Source organism: Salmo salar, chromosome ssa06, assembly GCF_905237065.1.
Source record: "Salmo salar chromosome ssa06, Ssal_v3.1, whole genome shotgun sequence".
NCBI lineage: Eukaryota > Metazoa > Chordata > Actinopteri > Salmoniformes > Salmonidae > Salmo > Salmo salar.
In genome coordinates, this window is record NC_059447.1 from 42,511,528 (window position 1) to 42,531,702 (window position 20,175).

The window sequence follows — 20,175 nt, forward strand, 5'->3', positions numbered from 1 at the left end:
TTAACGATGTCTACACTGTATTTCTGATAAATTTGATGTTGTTTTAATGGACAAAGAATGTGCTTTTCTTTAAAAAATAAGGACATTTCTAAGTGACCCCAAACGTTTGAACGGTAGTGTAAATGTCTAGTCAGTCTGTAGTGCTGGATTCATTGGAGAACATCAAACTATCACAACTCATTTAATTTCAGTGTAGATGATTAAACCTCCATTTATAAGTTTACTCTTTTCACCTATCCAGATGTTGTAAAGATGTATGACTAATGTGAAATCAAAAGACAGAAATCAGTGCATCATACAGTGGTGGAAATAGTACCCAATTGTCATACTTGAGTAAGGAAGTTACTCAAGTAAAAGTGAAAGTCACCCAGTAAAATACAACTTGAGTTAAAGTTTAAAAGTATTTGGTTTTAAATATATTTAAGTATCAAAAGTAAACTTAATTGCTAAAATATACTTAAATATCAAAAGTAAAAGTATAAATCATTTCAAATTCCTTATATTAAGAAAAGCATTTTCTTGTTTTTAAAATTCACAGATAGCTAGGGGCACACTTCAGCACTCAGACATTATTACAAAAGATGCATTTGTGTTTAGTGAGTCAACCAGAACATAGGCAGTAGGAATGACCACGTGTTCTCTTGATAAGTGCGTGAATTTCACAATTTTCCTGTTCTGCTAAGCATTCAAAATGTAACGAGTACTTTGGGTTGTCAGTAAAAAGTTCAATATTTCTTTAGGAATGTAGTGAAGTAAAAGTTGTCAAAAATATAAATAGTAAAGTAAAGTACAGATCTCCGAAAACTCTTCTTAAGTAGCACTTTAAAGTATTGTTAATTAGGTACTATACACCACTGGCATCATATGATTTTACCCAGGTCAGGTGACAAGATTTGCTGGCACCCCAATACTGTCTATGGATGGAACATATCAACATAGGTGAGTCTAATGATGTATCTAAACCCTGGATCGCTGATGTCATATTGGCACTCCCCAGAAGGAGCAGTTAAATATTTTAAAGACCAAATTACATGTATTTAAGAATTTTGTTGTTGTAGCGGGGACTATAAAATTAGTCATTTCTAAAAACAATACTTTAAATAAAATTATTTTATTCAATTGTTTCATTTTTTTATGTATAGCTCACGTCTGAGTGGTCATCTAGTGTATATATAAATCATTGGGTGAGTCACATCTACGTGACATTGTTTAATAGACAACTGAGGCTCAGTCCTGTTTAGGGACATGCATTCATTTGCCTGCTTCGAAAGTGCTGTTGAAAAAAGATTTCAATTTCACAACCTGTCACATGAATAACTACATGAACCAGAATGCACCACAACAGTCGGCCAATAGTATCGCAGGTTGTTTTGAGGCGTTGAATGCACGCGGTGGTTCTTCCCTTCCTGGTTAAAGATGGCGGATGAGAATGAGACAGCACCGAAGCCGGAGAAAGAAGAGGAGGTAGAAGAAGACCATGGACATTGCAGTGATTGCGAAAATGAAGAGCATCACTTTGATGATGGGTAAGGGTGCACACTTATTTTTAGCACGATAGAAAATGTGTCATGCTATTGCGCTCGTTTTAAAGATAGATGCAAGCTAAACTCAGCTGGGCTTGAGCAAACCCAATTCAACTAATCCCTCCCACTTTCTTTTGGATGATTGGTGCTAACGGTTTAACGTTACTTATTTCCTGCTTTTCGCTCTGATTTGATCTAAATTGGTTATTTTCCTGTTATGGGCAGGGTTTCATGCTGTTCCTCCTTTTGCTTTTAACGCGAGGCATAACGTTAGCTAACTACCATTGGTCACTGTACAAGAAATTGAACCATATTATGATCAATTACATACAATTATGCGGTGAAGACCAACACAAATCAGATTGTAGTACAATATTAAACTGGAACACTTGATTTAGAATAGAAAACAGCACCCAAATGTTAAATAAGACGTCTTAAGTCAAATGCGAAACTGATAGCTGGCTAGCTAGTTAGCTAACGTTATGACTTTTAACGACGTTGACTTGTTAGTTAGTTCACTCCCGAACTTGTGACGCTGTCTGTCAAAAATAATAAACATATTCAGGTAAATAATGATGCATCGTCTGTCTTTTCATCACAGCAACACCAGCATGATAGGTGCTAAATGCTTTAGCATAGTTGGCTCATTCCTACCATGCGGTGCCTTTTATGTCCTCAGGAAATGTCACTTATTTAGTGTAAAATGTGAATTGCAAAAAGCTTTCAATATAAGGTCAGGTGTACTTTACCTTATTAACACAGAAATATGGCATTTTAAAGGGAATTTTATTCATTTTGAACATTATTCATCAACTTACATGAGAAATATAAGCCTTATAATAATAATAATAATAATACTATTTTAAATTTATTATTTTATAGCCCTAGTTAAATTCTCATATCAATAACGTTTTTTTTCATGATTATTGTATTTATTATTTAAGATTTTCTTTGTGTCCCTGATATCACTATCCACCCTGTTAGTCTGTTGTAATTTTCCATTTTAAGAAAACAACCCCTTTCTAAAATGACACCACATTAAGGAAGTTGCATCATTTCTTTGGTGGGAAAACTGTGGTGCAAAGGTACAACAATATAAACACACATTTTTGTTATCTATTTTTCCATGTTTCATTTTGTTAGTCTGTATTTCCCACTCATACATTTCCACCCTGTTACATTTTTATTATTATTTATTTCACCTTTATTTAACCAGGTAGGCCAGTTGAGAACAAGTTCTCATTTACAACTGCGACCTGGCCAATATAAAGTAAAGCAGTGTGACAAAAACAACAACAGAGTTGCACATGGGATAAACAAACGTATAGTCAATAACACAATAGAAAAATCTATGTACAGTGTGTGCAAATGTAGTAAGATTAGGGAGGTAAGGCAATAAATGGGGCCATAGTGGCGAAATAATAACATTTTTGCATTAACACTGGAGTGATAGATGTGCACATGATGATGTGCAAGTAGAGGTACTGGGGTTCAAAAAAAGTAAATAACATGGGGATGAGGTAGTTGGGTGGGCTATTTACAGATGGGCTGTGTACAGGTGCAGTGATCGGTAAGCTGCTCTGACAGCTGATGCTTAAAGTTAGTGAGAGAGATATAAGTCTCCAGCTAAAGTGATTTTTGCAATTCGTTCCAGTCATTGGCAGCAGAGAACTGGAAGGAAAGGCGGTCAAAGGAGGTGTTGGCTTTGGGGATGACCAGTGAAATATACCTGCTGGAGCCCGTGCAACGGGTAGGTGTTGCCATGGTGACCAATGAGCTGAGATAAGGTGGGGCTTTACCAAGCAAAGACTTATAGATGACCTGGAGCCAGTGGGTTTGGCGACGAATATGTAGCGAGGGCCAGCCAATGAGAGCATACAGGTCGCAGTGGTGGGTAGTATATGGGGCTTTGGTGACAAAACGGATGGCACTGTGATAGACTATATCCAATTTGCTAAGTAGAGTGTTGGAGGCTATTTTGTAAATGACATCGCTGAAGTCAAGGATCAGTTGCATAGTCAGTTTTACGAGGGTATGTTTGGCAGCATGAGTGAAGGATGCTTTGTTGCGAAACAGACGATTCTAGATTTAATTTTGGATTAGAGGTGCTTAATGTGAGTCTGGAAGGAGAGTTTACAGTCTAACCAGGCCACGGAAATAGTGTTGTTTGGCATTGAAACTCGTTTGGAGGTTTTTTAACACCGTGTCCAAAGGAGGTCCAGATGTATACAGAATGGTGTTGTCTGCGTAGAGGTGGATCAGAGAATCACCAGCAGCAAGAGTGACATCATTGATATACAGTTGAAGTCAGAAGTTTACATATACTTAGATTGGAGTCATTATAACTCGTTTTTCAACCACTCCACAAATGTCTTGTTAACAAACTATGGTTTTGGCAAGTCGGTTAGGACATCTACTTTGTGCATGACACAAGTAATTTTCACAACAATTGTTTACAGACAGATTATTTCACTTATAATTCACTGTATCACAATTCCAGTGGGTCAGAAGTTTACATACACTAAGTTGACTGTGCCTTTAAACAGCTTGGAAAATTCCAGAAAATGATGTCATGGCTTTAGAAGCTTCTGATAGGCTAATTGACATCATTTGAGTCAATTGGAGGTGTACCTGTGGATGTATTTCAAGGCCTACCTTCAAACTCAGTGCCTCTTTGCTTGACATCATGGGAAAATCAAAAGAAATCAGCCAAGACCTCAGAAAAACATTGTACACCTCCACATGTCTGGTTCATCCTTGGGAGCAATTTCCAAATGCCTGAAGGTACCACGTTCATCTGTACAAACAATAGTACGCAAGTATAAACACCATGGGACCACACAGCCGTCATACCGCTCAGGAAGGAGATGTGTTCTTTCGTGCGAAAAGTGCAAATCAATCCCAGAACAACAGCAAAGGACCATCTGAAGATGCTGGAGGAAACGGGTACAAAAATATCCATATCCACAGTAAAACGAGTCCTATATCGACATAACCTGAAAGGCCGCTCAGCAAGGAGGAAGCCACTGCTCCAAAACCGCCATAAAAAAGTCAGACTACGGTTTGCAACTGCACATAGGGACAAAGATTGTACTTTTTGGAGAAATGTCCTCTGGTCTGATGAAACAAAAATAGAACTGTTTGGCCATAATGACCATCGTTATTTTTGGAGGAAAAGGGGGGAGGCTTGCAAGCCGACGCACACAATCCCAACCGTGAAGCACGGGGGTGGCAGCATCATGTTGTGGGGGTGCTTTGCTGCAGGAGGGACTGGTGCACTTCACAAAATAGATGGCATCATGAGGATGGAAATTTGTGGATATATTGAAGCAACATCTCAAGACGTGTAAGGAAGTTAAAGCTTGGTCGCAAATGGGTCTTCCAAATGGACAATGACCCCAAGCATACTTCCAAAGTTGTGGAAAAATGGCTTAACCTGTTAGGGCTAGGGGGCAGCATTGACACGGCTGGATAAAAAACATACCCGATTTAATCTGGTTACCACTCCTACTCAGTAACTAGAATATGCATATACTTATTACATATGGATAGAAAACACCCTAAATTTTCTAAAACTGTTTGAATGGTGTCTGTGAGTATAACAGAACTCAAATGGCAGGTCAAAACCTGAGAGATTCCTTTACAGGAAGTGGCCTGTCTGACCATTTCTGGAACTTCTTTGCCATCTCTATCATTTACTAAGGATCTCTGCTCTAACGTGACACTTCCCACGTCTTCCATAGGCTCTCATAGCCCGGGAAAAAAGAGAATGTCGTCATTCCAGCCCCAGGCTGAAACACATTATCGCCTTTCTCAAGTGGCCCATCAAGAGACACTAGCTTATGCGCGTGACCCCGACCGCCCCGCCTTTGGGATTTTTTCCTCTGTTTGCCGAAAAGGAGATTCCCTGTCGGAATATTATCGCTTTTCTACGAGAAAAATGACGTAAAAATTGATTTTAAACAGCGGTTGACATGCTTCGACGTACGGCAATGGAATACTTTGAATTTTATTGTCAGGAATTGCGCCAAGCGCGCGACACTTCTTTACTATTTCGGATAGTGTCTGGAACGCATCGAACAAAACGCCGCTATTCGGATATAACGATGGATTATTTTGGACCAAACCAACATTTGTTATTGAAGTAGACGTCCTGGGTGTGCATTCTGACGAAGACAACAAAAGGTAATGACATTTTTATAATAGTAAATATGATTATGGTGAGTGCTAAACTTGCCGGGTGTCTAAATAGCGAGCCCGTGATGCCTGGGCTATGTACTTAGAATATTGCAAAATGTGCTTTCACCAAAAAGCTATTTTAAAATCGGACATATCGAGTGCATAGAGGAGGTCTGTATCTATAATTCTTAAAATAATTGTTATGCTTTTTGTGAACGTTTATCGTGAGTAATTTAGTAAAATGTTAGCGAATTCCCCGTAAGTTTGCGGGGGGTATGCTAGTTCTGAACGTCACATGCTAATGTAAAAAGCTGGTTTTTGATATAAATATGAACTTGATTGAACAAAACATGCATGTATTGTATAACATAATGTCCTAGGGTTGTCATCTGATGAAGATCATCAAAGGTGAGTGCTGCATTTAGCTGTCTTCTGGGTTTTGGTGACATTATATGCTGGCTTGAAAAATGGGTGTCTGATTATTTCTGGCTTGGTACTCTGCTGACATAATCTAATGTTTTGCTTTCGTTGTAAAGCCTTTTTGAAATCGGACAGTGTGGTTAGATTAACGAGAGTCTTATCTTTAAATGGCTGTAAAATAGTCATATGTTTGAGAAATTGAAGTAATAGGATTTAGAAGATTTTGAAAATCGCGCCACAGGCTGGCAGTGGCTGTTACGTAGGTGGGACGAATTCGTCCCGCCGGTCCCATAGAGGTTAAGGACAACAAAGTCAAGGTATTGGAGTGGCCACCACAAAGCCCAGACCTCAATCCTATAGAAAATGTGTGGGCAGAACTGAAAAAGCGTGTGCGAGCAAGGAGGCCTATAAACCTGACTCAGTTACACCAGCACTGTCAGGAGGAATGGGCCAAAATTCACCCAACTTATTGTGGAAAGCTTGTAGAAGGCTACCCCAAACATTCGACCCAAGTTAAACAATTTAAAGGCAATGCTACCAAATACTAATTGAGTGTATGTAAACTTCTGACCCACTGGGAATGTGATGAAAGAAATAAAAGCTGAAATAAATAATTCTCTCCTGACATTTCACATTCTTAAAATAGTGGTGATCCTAACTGACCTAAGACAGGGAGTTTTTACTAGGATTAAATGTCAGGAATTGTGCAAAACTGAGTTTTAAATGTATTTGGCTAAGGTGTATGTAAACTTCTGACTACAACTGTATACAGAGAAAAGAGTCGTCGTCCCGCGAATTGAACCCTTTGGCACCCCCATAAAGACTGCCGGAGGTCCGGAATACAGGCCCTCCGATTTGACACACTGAACTCTATCTGAGAAGTAGTTGGGGAACCTGGCGAGGCAGTCATTTGAGAAACCAAGGCTATTGAGTCTGCCGATAAGAATGCGGTGATTGACAGAGTCGAAAGCCTTTGCCAGGTCGATGAAGACGGCTGCACCGTACTGTCTTTTATCGATGGCGGTTATGATATCATTTAGGACCTTGAACGTGGCTGATGTGCACCCATGACCAGCTCGGAAACCAGATTGCATAGTGGAGAAGGTACGGTGGGTTTCGAAATGGTCGGTGATCTATTTGTAAACTTGGCTTTCCAAGACTTAGAAAGGCAGGGCAGGATAGACATAGGTCTGTAACAGTTAGGGTCTAGAGTCTCTCCCCCTTTGAAGAGGTGGATGACCATGGCAGCTTTCCGATCTTTAGGTATCTCAGACGACCACACATGCTGACCATACTGCTTGCATTGCAAAATAAATATAAACATACATGTTATTCAATCATTGCACCCACACTGCTCGCGTGAGCCAACGAGCGTCTGCGTTGCCAGGCGCTAAAATATGTCAGTTCTATTTGTTACACTGAATGCGGTGCAAGTCCTGCCTCTCCCATCTCTTTGGTTTATAGAAGCAGATACCCACGTGCCATCTCCTCATTGGTGATACCTACGTGGGTGATTGAAAGATGAACTGAGGTCGGTCGGTCGTGGTAATACACCTTTTATTATGAAAGTTTAGATGCCAATCTAAAGATGCCATATAAAGTCCAAAGACAAAGCCTGGAAGGAGGAGAGATGACTTGAAAAGATTCGGTTTACCGTTTTTATTTGTGGATTAATTGTCAGAGTAGAGGACCTTGGGCATTTCAGGTAAAATAACAACGTTTATATCCTATGACAAATTGGCTTGCAACAGCAAGCTAGCTAAATAGGACAAATTAGCTAGCAACAGCAAGCTAGCTAGCTAAATTGCCATAAATGTGTAATGCTTTTCAACCTGTCCCCAGATTAATATAACTGTTTTTGATATTTCAACCTGCATGTCGTGATCGCGTTTGGTGTGGGGGGACAAAATACATTTGTGTGTGTCCTGTTTGGGTATGGCGTTAGGCTAAGTTATAGAGAAAAGGAACCACTTTTCATTTATTTGATAGAGAAGTTAAAATCCTGTTCAAGTGTTCACCATTATACTAGCTCAATCTTGCTCACTCACAGAGCTATGGCTAATTTGTGTTCCAAATTTCCACCCAGTTAGGTTCCACCCTGTTAGTTGGAAAATGCACCCCAAAAAATATGTGCCTGAGTTTGACCAAAATATTTTTCTGATTCAATACACAGAAAAAAATATTATTTTTTTCCACCAAAAGTTATGAGGTCCAAAACACACCGCATATTTGGAATGACCAAGTTAAGCTAGGTGACAGCTGTCTGACATGAGTGATACACTTGATGCCAGAAATCTCAGACTTCAGTGCATTCAAGACAACTGGGAACTTGGGGGCTATGACATTTGGAAACGAGCTCCGACTGGGGAAAAATATTTTGAACAGTCATCCGTCTTAGAATTCCAATTCGGAAACACAGCAATCTTTCTAGAGGTCTGACTTGAGCGTTATTTTTCCAGAAGAAAATGAAAGTAACTGCTCTTATCATTCCTTCTGTAAATTGCGATGTTGACCTGACCATATAGTGACATGTAGTTATGTTTAGCTTGGATGCAACCATTGTCAAAACTCTCTTGGTTGCATTGAAGCTATTGGTTCTGCCAACAATCAACAACAACCTATTTAAACTGGGTGTGGATTACAGCCCTTGTGTGGCTTGATGATGTCAGCGTGTATGCGAGCATCTGGAACCCTGCTAGGTAGCTAAATAAGTTAGCTATCAAATATTCATGTTAACGTTAGTTAGCTAAATGAAATGAATGGTTCTGGATGGTAGTTATGCTCGACTGCTGGAATGGAAGCCTGTCGAATAAGCCATTGAATGCTTGGTCGTCTATTGTTCCTGACGGTGTCCCCTTAATATCCCACATACACACACGTTCATACACACACAGACAAGCATTGCCACACACACTCCCCCCAGGGGTCATGTGATTCACCATCTGTCCTGGTGTTACAAATACAGGCCAGTCCCTAGCCTCACTCCCCTCTTGGACGCTAATGGGATCATCCCCTGTTCTTGTAAGTATACTGCTGTCTCCCTGTCCTGTCCTGCCCAGGAAATGGGCGTGGGGGTGGGGGCTCTTCTAGAGTCCTTGGTGATCAGGGGATGGAGGAATATCTCCAACCAATTTAAACTAGCTTAGGGATAAACTGTAAGTTATCTGTATTTGGGACAAAAGGTCACCACATGCTTGTTTCCAACATATCTTATAAGATACTGGGTATTCTAGGTTGGTAATGAAGAGGACTGAAACAGTTGTGGCACTCTCCTGGCCTATGGAAAGTCTTTATAGTTAGTTACATGTTGTTTTTTTGTCCTATGGTAGTGACAAGGGCCAGGGAGATGACAGCGGTGCCAAAAAGAAGAAAAACAAAAAGAAGAAGAAGAAGTCTGGGGCAAATAAAGAACCTGCAGAGGAGGATCCGCTAGGCAAGGTAGATGTATGTACATGTGTGTAGGCTACATGAGTGAGGGTGGGGGCAAATGTTTTTGCTTTGTTTGTGTGTCCGTCTGTTCCTTTGAGAGAGAGAGAGAGGAGTTCTAGAAAGACCGACATTGACTTATTGTTCTGTAACTTTTGAAAACGGCCTCTACAAAACTGAATGGAGATTAGTGGGCGTGTTTTTGAATGTCTGTGAAGACATTGTTTTGCATTTGGCAATTGTTTCCTTTTCAACCCTACATTACTCTCTTTCTCTCTCTCTCTACACAGGTGAACTCGCTGCCTGCTGATAAGCTGCAGGAGATCCAAAAGGCCATTGAACTGTTTTCTGTAGGTCAGGGCCCTGCCAAAACCATGGAGGAGGCAAGCCGACGCAGCTACCAGTTCTGGGACACACAGCCCGTCCCCAAGCTAGGTATGACATTTTGCAGGGGTACCGAAATGTCTCCAGAACCTCACTGTAGTGACTAGTAGGGATTAACACGGGTAACCAGGATCCCGGGACTGTACAACTTTTTCCCCCAAAGTCGCACTAATGCAATTCCACAAAATACACGTGCTATTTTATTTTTGCCAATCTGCTCATCATCCAAACAGGTTGTCTCATGGAAGCCTTGAACCTAGCATATATACTTCACACAAAGTCGCCATAAATTTCAAAACTCATGCATAATTTACACTGCCTGACTGCACACGAGACCCGACTGCAGTTTAGACTTTTCATCAGAACTAAAAATTAGATCCCAGTCCCACCCAAGCTCGGTGAGCTGAAAACTCGAGCCCTGGTCCGACATCACAGAAATGACATGAACCCGAAAAAAAGCCAGATTTCTAGAAAACAGTTGCCTATATTGATTTAAACTGGTGTTGAGAACAATGCAGAGGTGGGGGGAAGTGGAGTGAAGAGATGAGGAAACAGCCATTGGGCCTTAGAAAAAGCACAGAGAGAGAAACACTCTTCACTCGCTTAGTAGCCTGTTCTACTCCCTACCAAAAACCTGTGCTTTTGTTTCACTGAATCTCTATGTATATTTGATCTCTGGCTGGACAAGTGGAAGTGGTAGCTCATTTATCACTCATCAGAAACATTTAGTTTGCAGTAATGTAGCCTAAATCAAGTGTATTATTTATCTATTGACTCGCGTAGTAGCCTTATAGGACAGTAGTCTCGGCTCTATCATCCCAATCCCACTGAAACCCAAAATCCTGACTCCTGTCTCACATGATCAACAAACGGTATGAGAGTAGATATGGATATATTTTTTAACAGAGTTGGTCCCTGATAAGATACCTTGTTTAAAATATAAATTTCCTCTCTTCATCTCCCCGTTATTCATGAGCTGATTTGCTATCTGTATAATTATCAACTCGATTTAGACAAATGGGGTATATTCTGTCATTGGTTGAGTTTATCTAGCAAGCTTAACGACTTTGGTCGTTTGACTTTTGTTTGACTGCCTTTTAAAGTTTGTATGATTTGACAACGCTATGGCCCACTCGGGGTGCGCTCTGTGCGCGTCCTGGGTGCGCTCTGTGCGCGTCCTGGGTGCGCTCTGTGCGCGTCCTGGGTGCGCTCTGTGCGCGTCCTGGGTGCGCTCTGTGCGCGTCCTGGGTGCGCTCTGTGCGCGTCCTGGGTGCGCTCTGTGCGCGTCCTGGGTGCGCTCTGTGCGCCTATATGTTTCAACTTGGGGACTGGCTTGCTTTGCAGCCTGCACGACTTGGGAGAGAGGTGCCGCTCCGCTTGCATGCAGCAGTGCGAGGGATAGTCAGGGGTCGGTGTGTTTGACACAGGAGAGAGACAGTACCCATACACACTTAACCTATGGCATCTACAAGTTTGTCTAACTAGGACGTCTATCATCCCTTCTGGTAGTGCCTCTCTTGACTGCATCAATTTGATGTAAAGAGGCTAGCTATGTTAGCCAGCTAACTCTTAGCTAGCTACAGTGCGTTCGGAAAGTATTCAGACCTCTTGACTTTTTTCACATTTTGTTATGTTGCAGCCTTATTCTAAAATTTATTAAATCGTTTCTTTCCTCATAAATTACGCATAACAATGAAGCAAAACCATTTTTTTAGGACTTGAAATATCACATTTACATAAGTATTCAGACCCTTTACTTAGTACTTTGTTGAAGCACCTTTGGCAGCGATTACAGCCTCGAAGCTTCTTGGGTATGACGCTACAATCTTGGCACACGTGTATTTGGGGAGTTTCTCCCATTCTTCTCTGCAGAATCTCTCAAGCTCTGTCAGGTTGAATGGGGAGTGTTGCTGCACAGCTATTTTCAGGTCTCTCCAGAGATGTTTGATCGGATTCAAGTCTGGGCTCTGGCTGGGCCACTCAAGAACATTCAGAGACTTGTCCCGAAGCCACTCCTGTGTTGTCCTGTGGGAAGGTGGACCTTCGCCTCAGTCTGAGGTTCTGAGCGCTCTGGGGCAGTTTTTCATCAAGGATCTCTCTGTACTTTGCTCCGTTCATCTTTCCCTCAATCCTGACTAGTCTCCCAGTCCCTGTAGCTGAAAAACATCCCCACAGCATGATGCTGCTACCACCATGCTTCACCGTAGGGATGGTGCCAGGTTTCTTCCAGACATGACGCTTGGCATTCAGGCCAAAGAGTTCAAACTTGGTTTCATCAGACCAGAGAATGTTATTTCTCATGGTCTGAGAGCAAACGCCAAATGGGCTTTTTACTGAGGAGTGGTTTCCGCCTGGCCACTCTACCATAAAAGCCTGATTGGTGGAGTGCTGCAGAGATGGTTGTCCTTCTGGAAGGTTCTCCCATCTCCACAGAGGAGCTCTGTCCGAGTGACCATTGGGTTCTTGGTCACCTCCATGACCAAGGCCCTTCTCCACCGATTGCTCAGTTTGGCCGGGCAGCCAGCTCTAGGAAGAGTCTTGGTGGTTCCAAATTTCTTGCATTTAAGAATGATCGAGGCCACTGTGCTCTTGAGGACCTTCACTGCTGCAGACATTTTTTGGTACCCTTCCCCAGATCTGTGCCTCGACACAATCCTGTTTTGGAGCTCTACGGACAATTCCTTCGACCTCACGGCTTGGTTTTTGCTTTGACATTCACTGTCAACTGTGGGACTTTATATATATATAGAGAGGTGTGTTCCTTTCCAAATCATGTCCAATCAGTTTAATTTACCACAGGTGGACTCCAATCAAGTTGTAGAAACATCTCAAGGATGATCAATGGAAGCAGGATGCACCTGAGCTCAATTTCAAGTCTCATAGAAAAGGGTCTGAATACTTATGTTGTTTAAAATAAGGTATTCTTGTTTTTTATTTTTAATAAATGCTCTGAATACTTTCCTAATGCATTGTACCTTAGCTAATTGAGTCTGTTTTGGTTCGCTTCCTGTCCTTGTTTACAACAACTCGGTGTAGCCTTCTCCTTCTCATTTAGCTAACTTCATTTTGTAATTTCAATTCCATTTCGCATTGATCTCTAATCTCCCATGTTGCTTGCTACATATGAAACTAGTGCCACGTTGATTGGCTGACAATAATAACAGAAGCGTGAAACCCGTGTTGGCTACGTTGTCATTTTATGGGTCGCACGTCATAAAAACAACATTGAAAAGTTTGTTTTATTGAATTAAGAATTTAAAATGTCATGGTGTATCCTTGTGTGTAGCAATGTTACATACACTGAAAAAAGTATATAAACGCAACATGCAACAATTTCTAAATGTTTACTGAGTTACAGTTCATATAAGGAAATCAGTCCCTAATCTACAGATTTCACACGACTGGGAATACAGATATGCATCTGTTGGTCACAGATGCCTTAAAAAAAAAGTGGGGGTGTGGACCAGAACCAGTCACTATCTGGTGTGACCACAATTTGCCTCGTGTAGCGTGCCACGTCTCCTTCGCATAGAGATCAGGCTGTTGATTGGCCTGTGGAATGGTGTCCCGCTCCTCTTCAATGGCTTTGCGAAGTTGATGAATATTGGCGGGAACTGGAATACGGTATCGTACACGTTGATCCAGAGCATCCTAAACATGCTTGATGGGTGACATGCCTGGTGAGTATGCAGGCCATGGAAGAATTGGGAAATTTTTCAGCTTCCAGGAATTGTGTACAGATCCTTGCAACATGGGGCCGTGCATTATCATGATGAAACATGAGTTGATGGTGGTGGCTGAATGGCATGACAATGGGCCTCAGTATCTCGTCACGGTATCTCTGTGCATTCAAATTGCCATCACTAAAATGCAATTGTTCATTGTCTGTAGCTTATGCCTGCTCATACCAAAATCCCACCACCACCATGGGGCACTGTTCACAACGTTGACATCAGTAAATCGCTCGCCCATTTGATGCCATACACGTCATCTGCTTGGTTCAGTTGAAACGGGGATTCATCCGTGAAGAGCACCCTTCTCCAGCTTGCCAGTGGCCGTCAAAGGTGAGAATTTTCCCACTGAAGTCGGTTCCAACGCCGAACTGCAGTCAGGTGAAGACCCTGGTAAGGACGACGAGCACGCAGATGAGCTTCCCTGAGACTGTTTCTGACAGTTTGCAGAAATTATTTCTTCAAACCCAGTTTCATCAGCTGTCTGGGTGGCTGGTCTCGGATGATTCCGCAGGTGAAGAAGCCAGAAGTGGATGTCCTGGGCTGACGTGGTTACACGTGGTCTGCGGTTGAGGCCGATTGAATGAACTGCCAAATTCTTTAACTACAGCATCGTTTTCTACCATTGCGTTGTACTTGTGGTAGAGAAATTAATATTCATTATTCTGGCAACATCTCTGGTGGACATTCCTGCAGTCAGCAGGCCAATTGCACGCTCCCTCAACTTGAGGCATCTGTGGCATTGGGTTGTGTAACAAAACTGCACATTTTAGTTTCCTTTTATTATCCCCAGCACAAGGTGCACCTGTGTAATGATCATGCTGTTTATCAGCTTATTTATATGCCACACCTGTCAGGTGGATGGATTATCTTGGCAAAGGAGAAATGCTTAATAACAGGGATGTGAACATATTTGTGCACAACATTTGAGAGGGCGAGAAGCTTTTTGTGCATATGAAATGTTTCTGGGATCTTTTATTTCAGCTCATGAAACATGGGACCAACACTTTGCATGTTTTGTTTATAATTATGTTCAGTGTAGATTAATTACATTTAGACAGGCCTTTCATTGTTAAAATTTGCCTAAGATTTGTTTCTTAAATAAATAATTACTTAATTAGTCACATAAATGATTTAATTTAGACAAGGCCTTTTTCATTGTTAAAATAGGCCCATGATGTGTTTTTTTCTTATTTATTATAAATTTTTTCAAAAAGTAGTACTGACCTGAGATTTGATATGAATAGTCCAATTGGCCTCTTTGTTTTTGGATGAAACCTACTATGATGGCTCCCGAGTGGCGTTGCGCTCTAAGGCACTGCATCTCAGTGCTAGAGGCGTCACTACAGACCCTGGTTCGATCCCGGGCTGTATCACAACCGGCTGTGATCGGGAGTCACAGGGCTGCGCACAATTGGCCCAGCGTCGTCCGGATTAGGGGAGGGTTTGGCCGGGGTAGGCCGTCATTGTAAAATAAAATGTTTTTCTTAACTGACTTGCCTAGTTAAATAAAATACATTTTATGCTTTGTATATTTGCGTTGAATATGCAGATTGCTAATATCCTCTTACGTTGCGTTTTGTTGTTTACCTTAGGGGAGATGGTGACATCGCATGGTTCCATCGAGCCTGACAAAGACAACATCCGGGAGGAGCCCTACAGCCTTCCTCCAGGCTTCACGTGGGACGCCTTGGACCTGGGCGACGCCGCTGTGGTGAGGAGGCTCCTCTACAACCCCTCCACCCCAGACTGAGTGTCCCAAAAACAATATAGCGATAGCAATCAAAATTCTTCACTTTTGGTTGTGGTTATTCCATCAGCTGACCCCACTTTACCCTACTTAATTTAACCTTAGACCTTTCAGTCGTGGCTCAGTCTCTTACTCTTCCTCTTCCTCCTCTTAGCTAAAGGAGCTGTACACTCTGCTCAATGAGAACTACGTGGAGGATGATGACAACATGTTCCGCTTCGACTACTCCCCAGAGTTCCTGCTCTGGTAACGCTTTATTACTTAACTACGTCACGTTTGTTACTCAGTTTGTCTCATTTATGTAACAATCTCTTTCAATAGATATCTCTCTAATGTTAGATGTGTTATCTTTTAAAGGCAGGAGTTTTTTCTGACCAGCAAAACCTGGCCCTCGTGTTTTCTATCATAGTTGGGAACTGACCTGTAATTGTGATGTCTCTCCCTCAGGGCTCTGCGTCCCCCAGGCTGGCTGCCCCAGTGGCATTGTGGGGTGAGGGTGAACTCCAACCAGAAGCTGGTGGGCTTCATCAGTGCCATCCCTGCCAACATCCGCATCTATGACCAGTCAGTGAATATGCATCATGCTCTTGTTCACACACTTTTATTACTCCCAAACACTGTAGTATTTTAATATAGCTAACAATAAGAATGTAATATTTGCTCCTTGATTATATAATTTCCTTTGTTTATTTGCTGTAAGAAGTCAGACATTAAGAGGAGGCCTTACTCACTTTAGACTGTTTTCGTCATTTAGAGATAAGAAGATGGTGGAGATCAACTTCCTGTGCGTCCACAAGAAGCTGCGCTCCAAGCGGGTAGCGCCAGTCCTGATCCGAGAGATCACCAGACGGGTCAACCTGAAGGGCATCTTCCAGGCTGTCTACACCGCTGGCGTGGTACTGCCCAAACCTGTGGGCACCTGCAGGTGGGTCACTGAGAGACACACTACACCCACACCAGACGGATACCCATCCAACCAAATTCATTTGCTCGTAAACACAAAAACAAAGTAAGCGAAAAGGGATCTGTTATCATCTGTATAGGTACTGGCATCGCTCGCTGAACCCACGCAAGCTGATCGAGGTGAAGTTCTCTCACCTGAGCCGGAACATGACTATGCAACGCACCATGAAGCTGTACCGTCTGAATGAGGTGAGTCAGTGAGCAAAGCGCCATCTAGAGGCTATCCTCTGCACAACACCCAACCGCCCAGCCGTCACCTGATGCCTCTATTTGAAATGTCTGTTGTGTTGACGTGAAACTCTCCGTTGAAAGGGATTACGGTGACCTTCCGTCTCCTTCTCTCCAGGCACCAAAGACGTCTGGCTTGCGGCCAATGACCAGGAAGGATGTTCCGGCGGTGCATCGCCTGCTCCTGGAGTACCTGAGCCAGTTCCACCTGGCCCCCGTCATGAGCCCCGAGGAGGTGGAGCACTGGCTGCTGCCCCAGGAGAACATCATCGACACCTACCTGGTCGTGGTCAGTACCATTGTTAAAATGTACACTACCGTAGACACCTATAACATTGCAGCACCTTACACACCTAGTAAATGGTATAGTCTTAGTAGACCGTTACACATTACCGTATGGACACCTATCCAGATACCCTTTGTAGACTCTTCTACCTCTAGACAACATTGTTCACCTTATGTCACCTTCAGAGCTCTGGAAATGCATTTCACACACATCTAAAATGGAGTGACTGTAAAGTTGGAGTTTGTGTTTTCCCTCCCTGTGGCAGACCTCTGGGGGCAAGGTGACGGACTTCCTGAGCTTCTACACGCTCCCCTCTACTATTATGAACCATCCAGTGCACCGCAGCCTCAAGGCAGCCTACTCCTTCTACAACGTGCACACCACCACCACCCTGTTGGACCTGATGTCTGACGCGCTCATTCTGGCCAAGTCGGTGAGTTGGTTCTCTTGGTTCAGGCGGCTGGGGGTTGGAGGTCAAATGGGAGTTGGATTTGGGTACCAGGTCAAATATTGACTGTTTACACTGAGTAAACCAAACATTAGGAACACTTTCCTGATATTGAGTTGCACCCCCACTTTTTTGCTCTCAGAACAGCCTCCGTTTGTCGGGCCATCGACTCCACAAGGTGTCGAATGCGTTCCACAGGGATGCTGGCCCATGTTGACTCCAATACTTCCCACAGTTGTGTCAAGTTGGTTGGATGTCATTTGGGTGGTGGACCATGCTTGATACACACGGGAAACTGTTGAGTGTGAAAAATGCAGCTGTATTGCAGTTCTTGACACAAACTGGTGCGCTTGTTACCTACTACCATACCCCGTTCAAAGGCACTTCAATCTTTTGTCTTGTTCATTCACCCTCTGAATGGCACACATACACAATCCATGTCTCAATTGTCTCAACTTTAAATCCTTTTAATCTGTCTCCTCCCCTTGATCTACACTGATTTGAAGTGGATTTAACAAGCGACATCAATTAGGGATCATAGCATTCATCTGGTCAGTCTGTCATGGAAAGAGCAAGTGTTCTTAATGTTTTGTATACTCAGTGAATAATTCATCTTTAATTCAATCCCTTTCCCCATCTCTCTCCATATCCCCCTCGCTCATCCATATCTATTGTCAATATCCAGAAAGGGTTTGACGTTTTCAATGCACTGGACCTGATGGAGAATAAGACTTTCCTGGAGAAGCTCAAGTTTGGCATCGGAGACGGGAATCTACAGTATTATCTGTACAATTGGAAGTGTCCTAGCATGGGATCAGAGAAGGTGCGTCATGATGCCCATAGTTCATATTTACTGATAGTTCAGTCAGTTCCTGGAGTGATGACTCTTTTTTCACATTGATATAAATTATTCATGGTAATATGATGATATTGAAACAGTGTTTTGTGGTACCTAGACTGTACTGTAGTTGTTTTTTTCTGGTACAAAAGGAGGAAGTGTTATGAGAGAGGGAGGGAACCATCGACTTGATTATCTTGCTATCGCAGTTAAGCCAGGCAGAGAAGTATACAGGCCTCACAGATGTCATCATGTGGGTTCTCATTTTAACTTCTGGTGAAACTATCATAAGCTTCCTTTTTCTGTGGTTCACAGGTTGGCTTAGTACTACAGTGACATCCCTCTTCACCCCCCGAGCGTCACAGTTAGGCCAGGAGACCACACGACGTACTGACCGCCTGACAGATGGACCGATGGACTTCCTGGAAAGAGAACCCACCGCCCATTTTTATTTCTTTACCTTTGAACTTTGACCTGCACTACCGCTGCCAGGCAGGGAGTCGGAGGAGTTGGTCCTTCTCCACGCTCTCTCTCCCTTCCATCACATGGACCTTAAGCCATTTTAGTTACCATCCCAACTGAAGTCTGTCATGATTGTACCAGATATCTTATACACACACTGCACAATTCGCTATATAACACACACGTGTAACTACACAACATGCATGTACAGTAAGACAAACATGACAGGAAAATTATACTAACACATACTCAGTAGATGCTAACATTTTATTTTCCTTCATGTGTGCGCTTTTTGAAACAAATCTCATCATCCCCAAAGTAAGGTTTTAGAGAAAAAAATCGAAACTTTCAAAAGGAAGAAAAACTAAACAAAAACAAAAAAAGGTAATTAATATCCAAAGTGGACACGACAAGGGCTTCTGTCAGTTTTTACTTCTCTCGCTATTGAGGCTTGAACCTGCAGATTTACTGTCAACACCTCAATTTTCTCCACTGTAGGCGTTCTAGAGTTGACTGTACACAGCTGACTGAGGGGTTTTGTCCTTCATCTTTTTATTTTTATTTTTTTTTATATCTTTTTTTTTTGGTCCCATCTGTACTAACTGCCATGACCCATTCAGAAGCCCTGTTCAGAAGAAAATACAACGATGGCCGTTAAATGGAATAGCTGTCAACAAGAACTTAACAATTTGGAGTAGTTTGGACCTTTTTTCCTTTTTTTTCTTAAAAAAAAAACATTGCGGCCGGGAGAGCAGATATCTGGAGTAGGGGAATGGTTGGGTGGGGGCTGCTGAGAGAGGGCACGGAAGGGACTGGATACTGTTTGTGGGTATAACACCTCTGAAATTGAGAATCAAAACTGTCAAGGATTTTGGGGACCTGGGCCAGCGAGGGGGCTGGGTAACACCCAAGTAAACTTTTTGTTTTTATGTAGAGTGTTGGATGGGATGCAAACCGAAATGAAAAACGGGTCTCATGGTTTTATGATGCAGGAAAACAAATGTGAAGATGCAGGGGAATTTTTGTGCAAAATAAAATATAGAAGTTGCTGTGAGGTTTTGTAATGGTTGCTCTCAGGTGATTTCTGTCCTTTAGTTTATCATGAGGATATTCACTGGGTTACTTCTGCCTTACTCATCACCCCTTTGTGGTCAAATTCTACCTAAGTGGTGTGACTCCAAAATCAGTCAAAACAATTAATTTTGATTCTTGTTATACTTGTATTTGTTGTTCTGTAAATAATTTCCCATGAGCCGTTTGAGTTTGCTATTTTAGTGCAGACATAAAGGTTATAACATAAAGTGGGAAGTGGGTTTAAACATCTCCCTTTACTAAACTTAAGAGATGGTGTCTCAAATGGTTGCAGACTACAATCTTTCTAGTCACTGCACCAGTTTCCAAAATGGATGTATACTGAACAAAAATAGTGCAACATGCAACAATTTCATTGATTTTTACTGAGTTACAGTTCATATAAGGAAATCAGTCAACTGAAATAAATTCAGTAGGCCCTAATCTATGGATTTCACATGATTGG

General features: G+C 42.3%; 1 protein-coding gene across 4 annotated transcripts; it reads left to right on the plus strand.

Annotated features, from left to right (window-relative positions):
• Positions 1-1,363: 1,363 nt before the first annotated feature.
• LOC106607243 (glycylpeptide N-tetradecanoyltransferase 1) lies at positions 1,364-19,692 on the plus strand. Of its 4 annotated transcripts, none has more exons than XM_014204015.2 (12): positions 1,364-1,526; positions 9,452-9,560; positions 9,839-9,983; positions 15,259-15,377; positions 15,568-15,659; positions 15,861-15,977; positions 16,168-16,338; positions 16,457-16,565; positions 16,723-16,893; positions 17,156-17,323; positions 18,024-18,161; positions 18,492-19,692. In XM_014204015.2, exons 1-12 carry the CDS (start codon positions 1,417-1,419, stop codon positions 18,510-18,512), a joined length of 1,470 nt encoding a protein of 489 aa, XP_014059490.2. In that variant the 5' UTR covers positions 1,364-1,416; the 3' UTR covers positions 18,513-19,692. The 4 variants fall into 4 exon arrangements, with proteins under 4 accessions (XP_014059490.2, XP_014059488.2, XP_014059487.2 ...); XM_014204013.2 differs by having other exon boundaries at positions 1,369-1,526; positions 9,452-9,566; XM_014204012.2 differs by having other exon boundaries at positions 1,390-1,526; positions 9,449-9,566.
• Positions 19,693-20,175: the final 483 nt, after the last annotated feature.

Coding starts and splice junctions, on each gene's coding strand:
- LOC106607243 (XM_014204012.2), top strand. CDS start 1,417: ATGGCGGATGAGAATGAGACAGCACCGAAGCCGGAGAAAGAAGAGGAG. Junction 16,339..16,456: donor AAACCTGTGGGCACCTGCAG/GTGGGTCACTGA, acceptor TCATCTGTATAG/GTACTGGCATCGCTCGCTGA. Junction 17,324..18,023: donor CGCTCATTCTGGCCAAGTCG/GTGAGTTGGTTC, acceptor GTCAATATCCAG/AAAGGGTTTGACGTTTTCAA.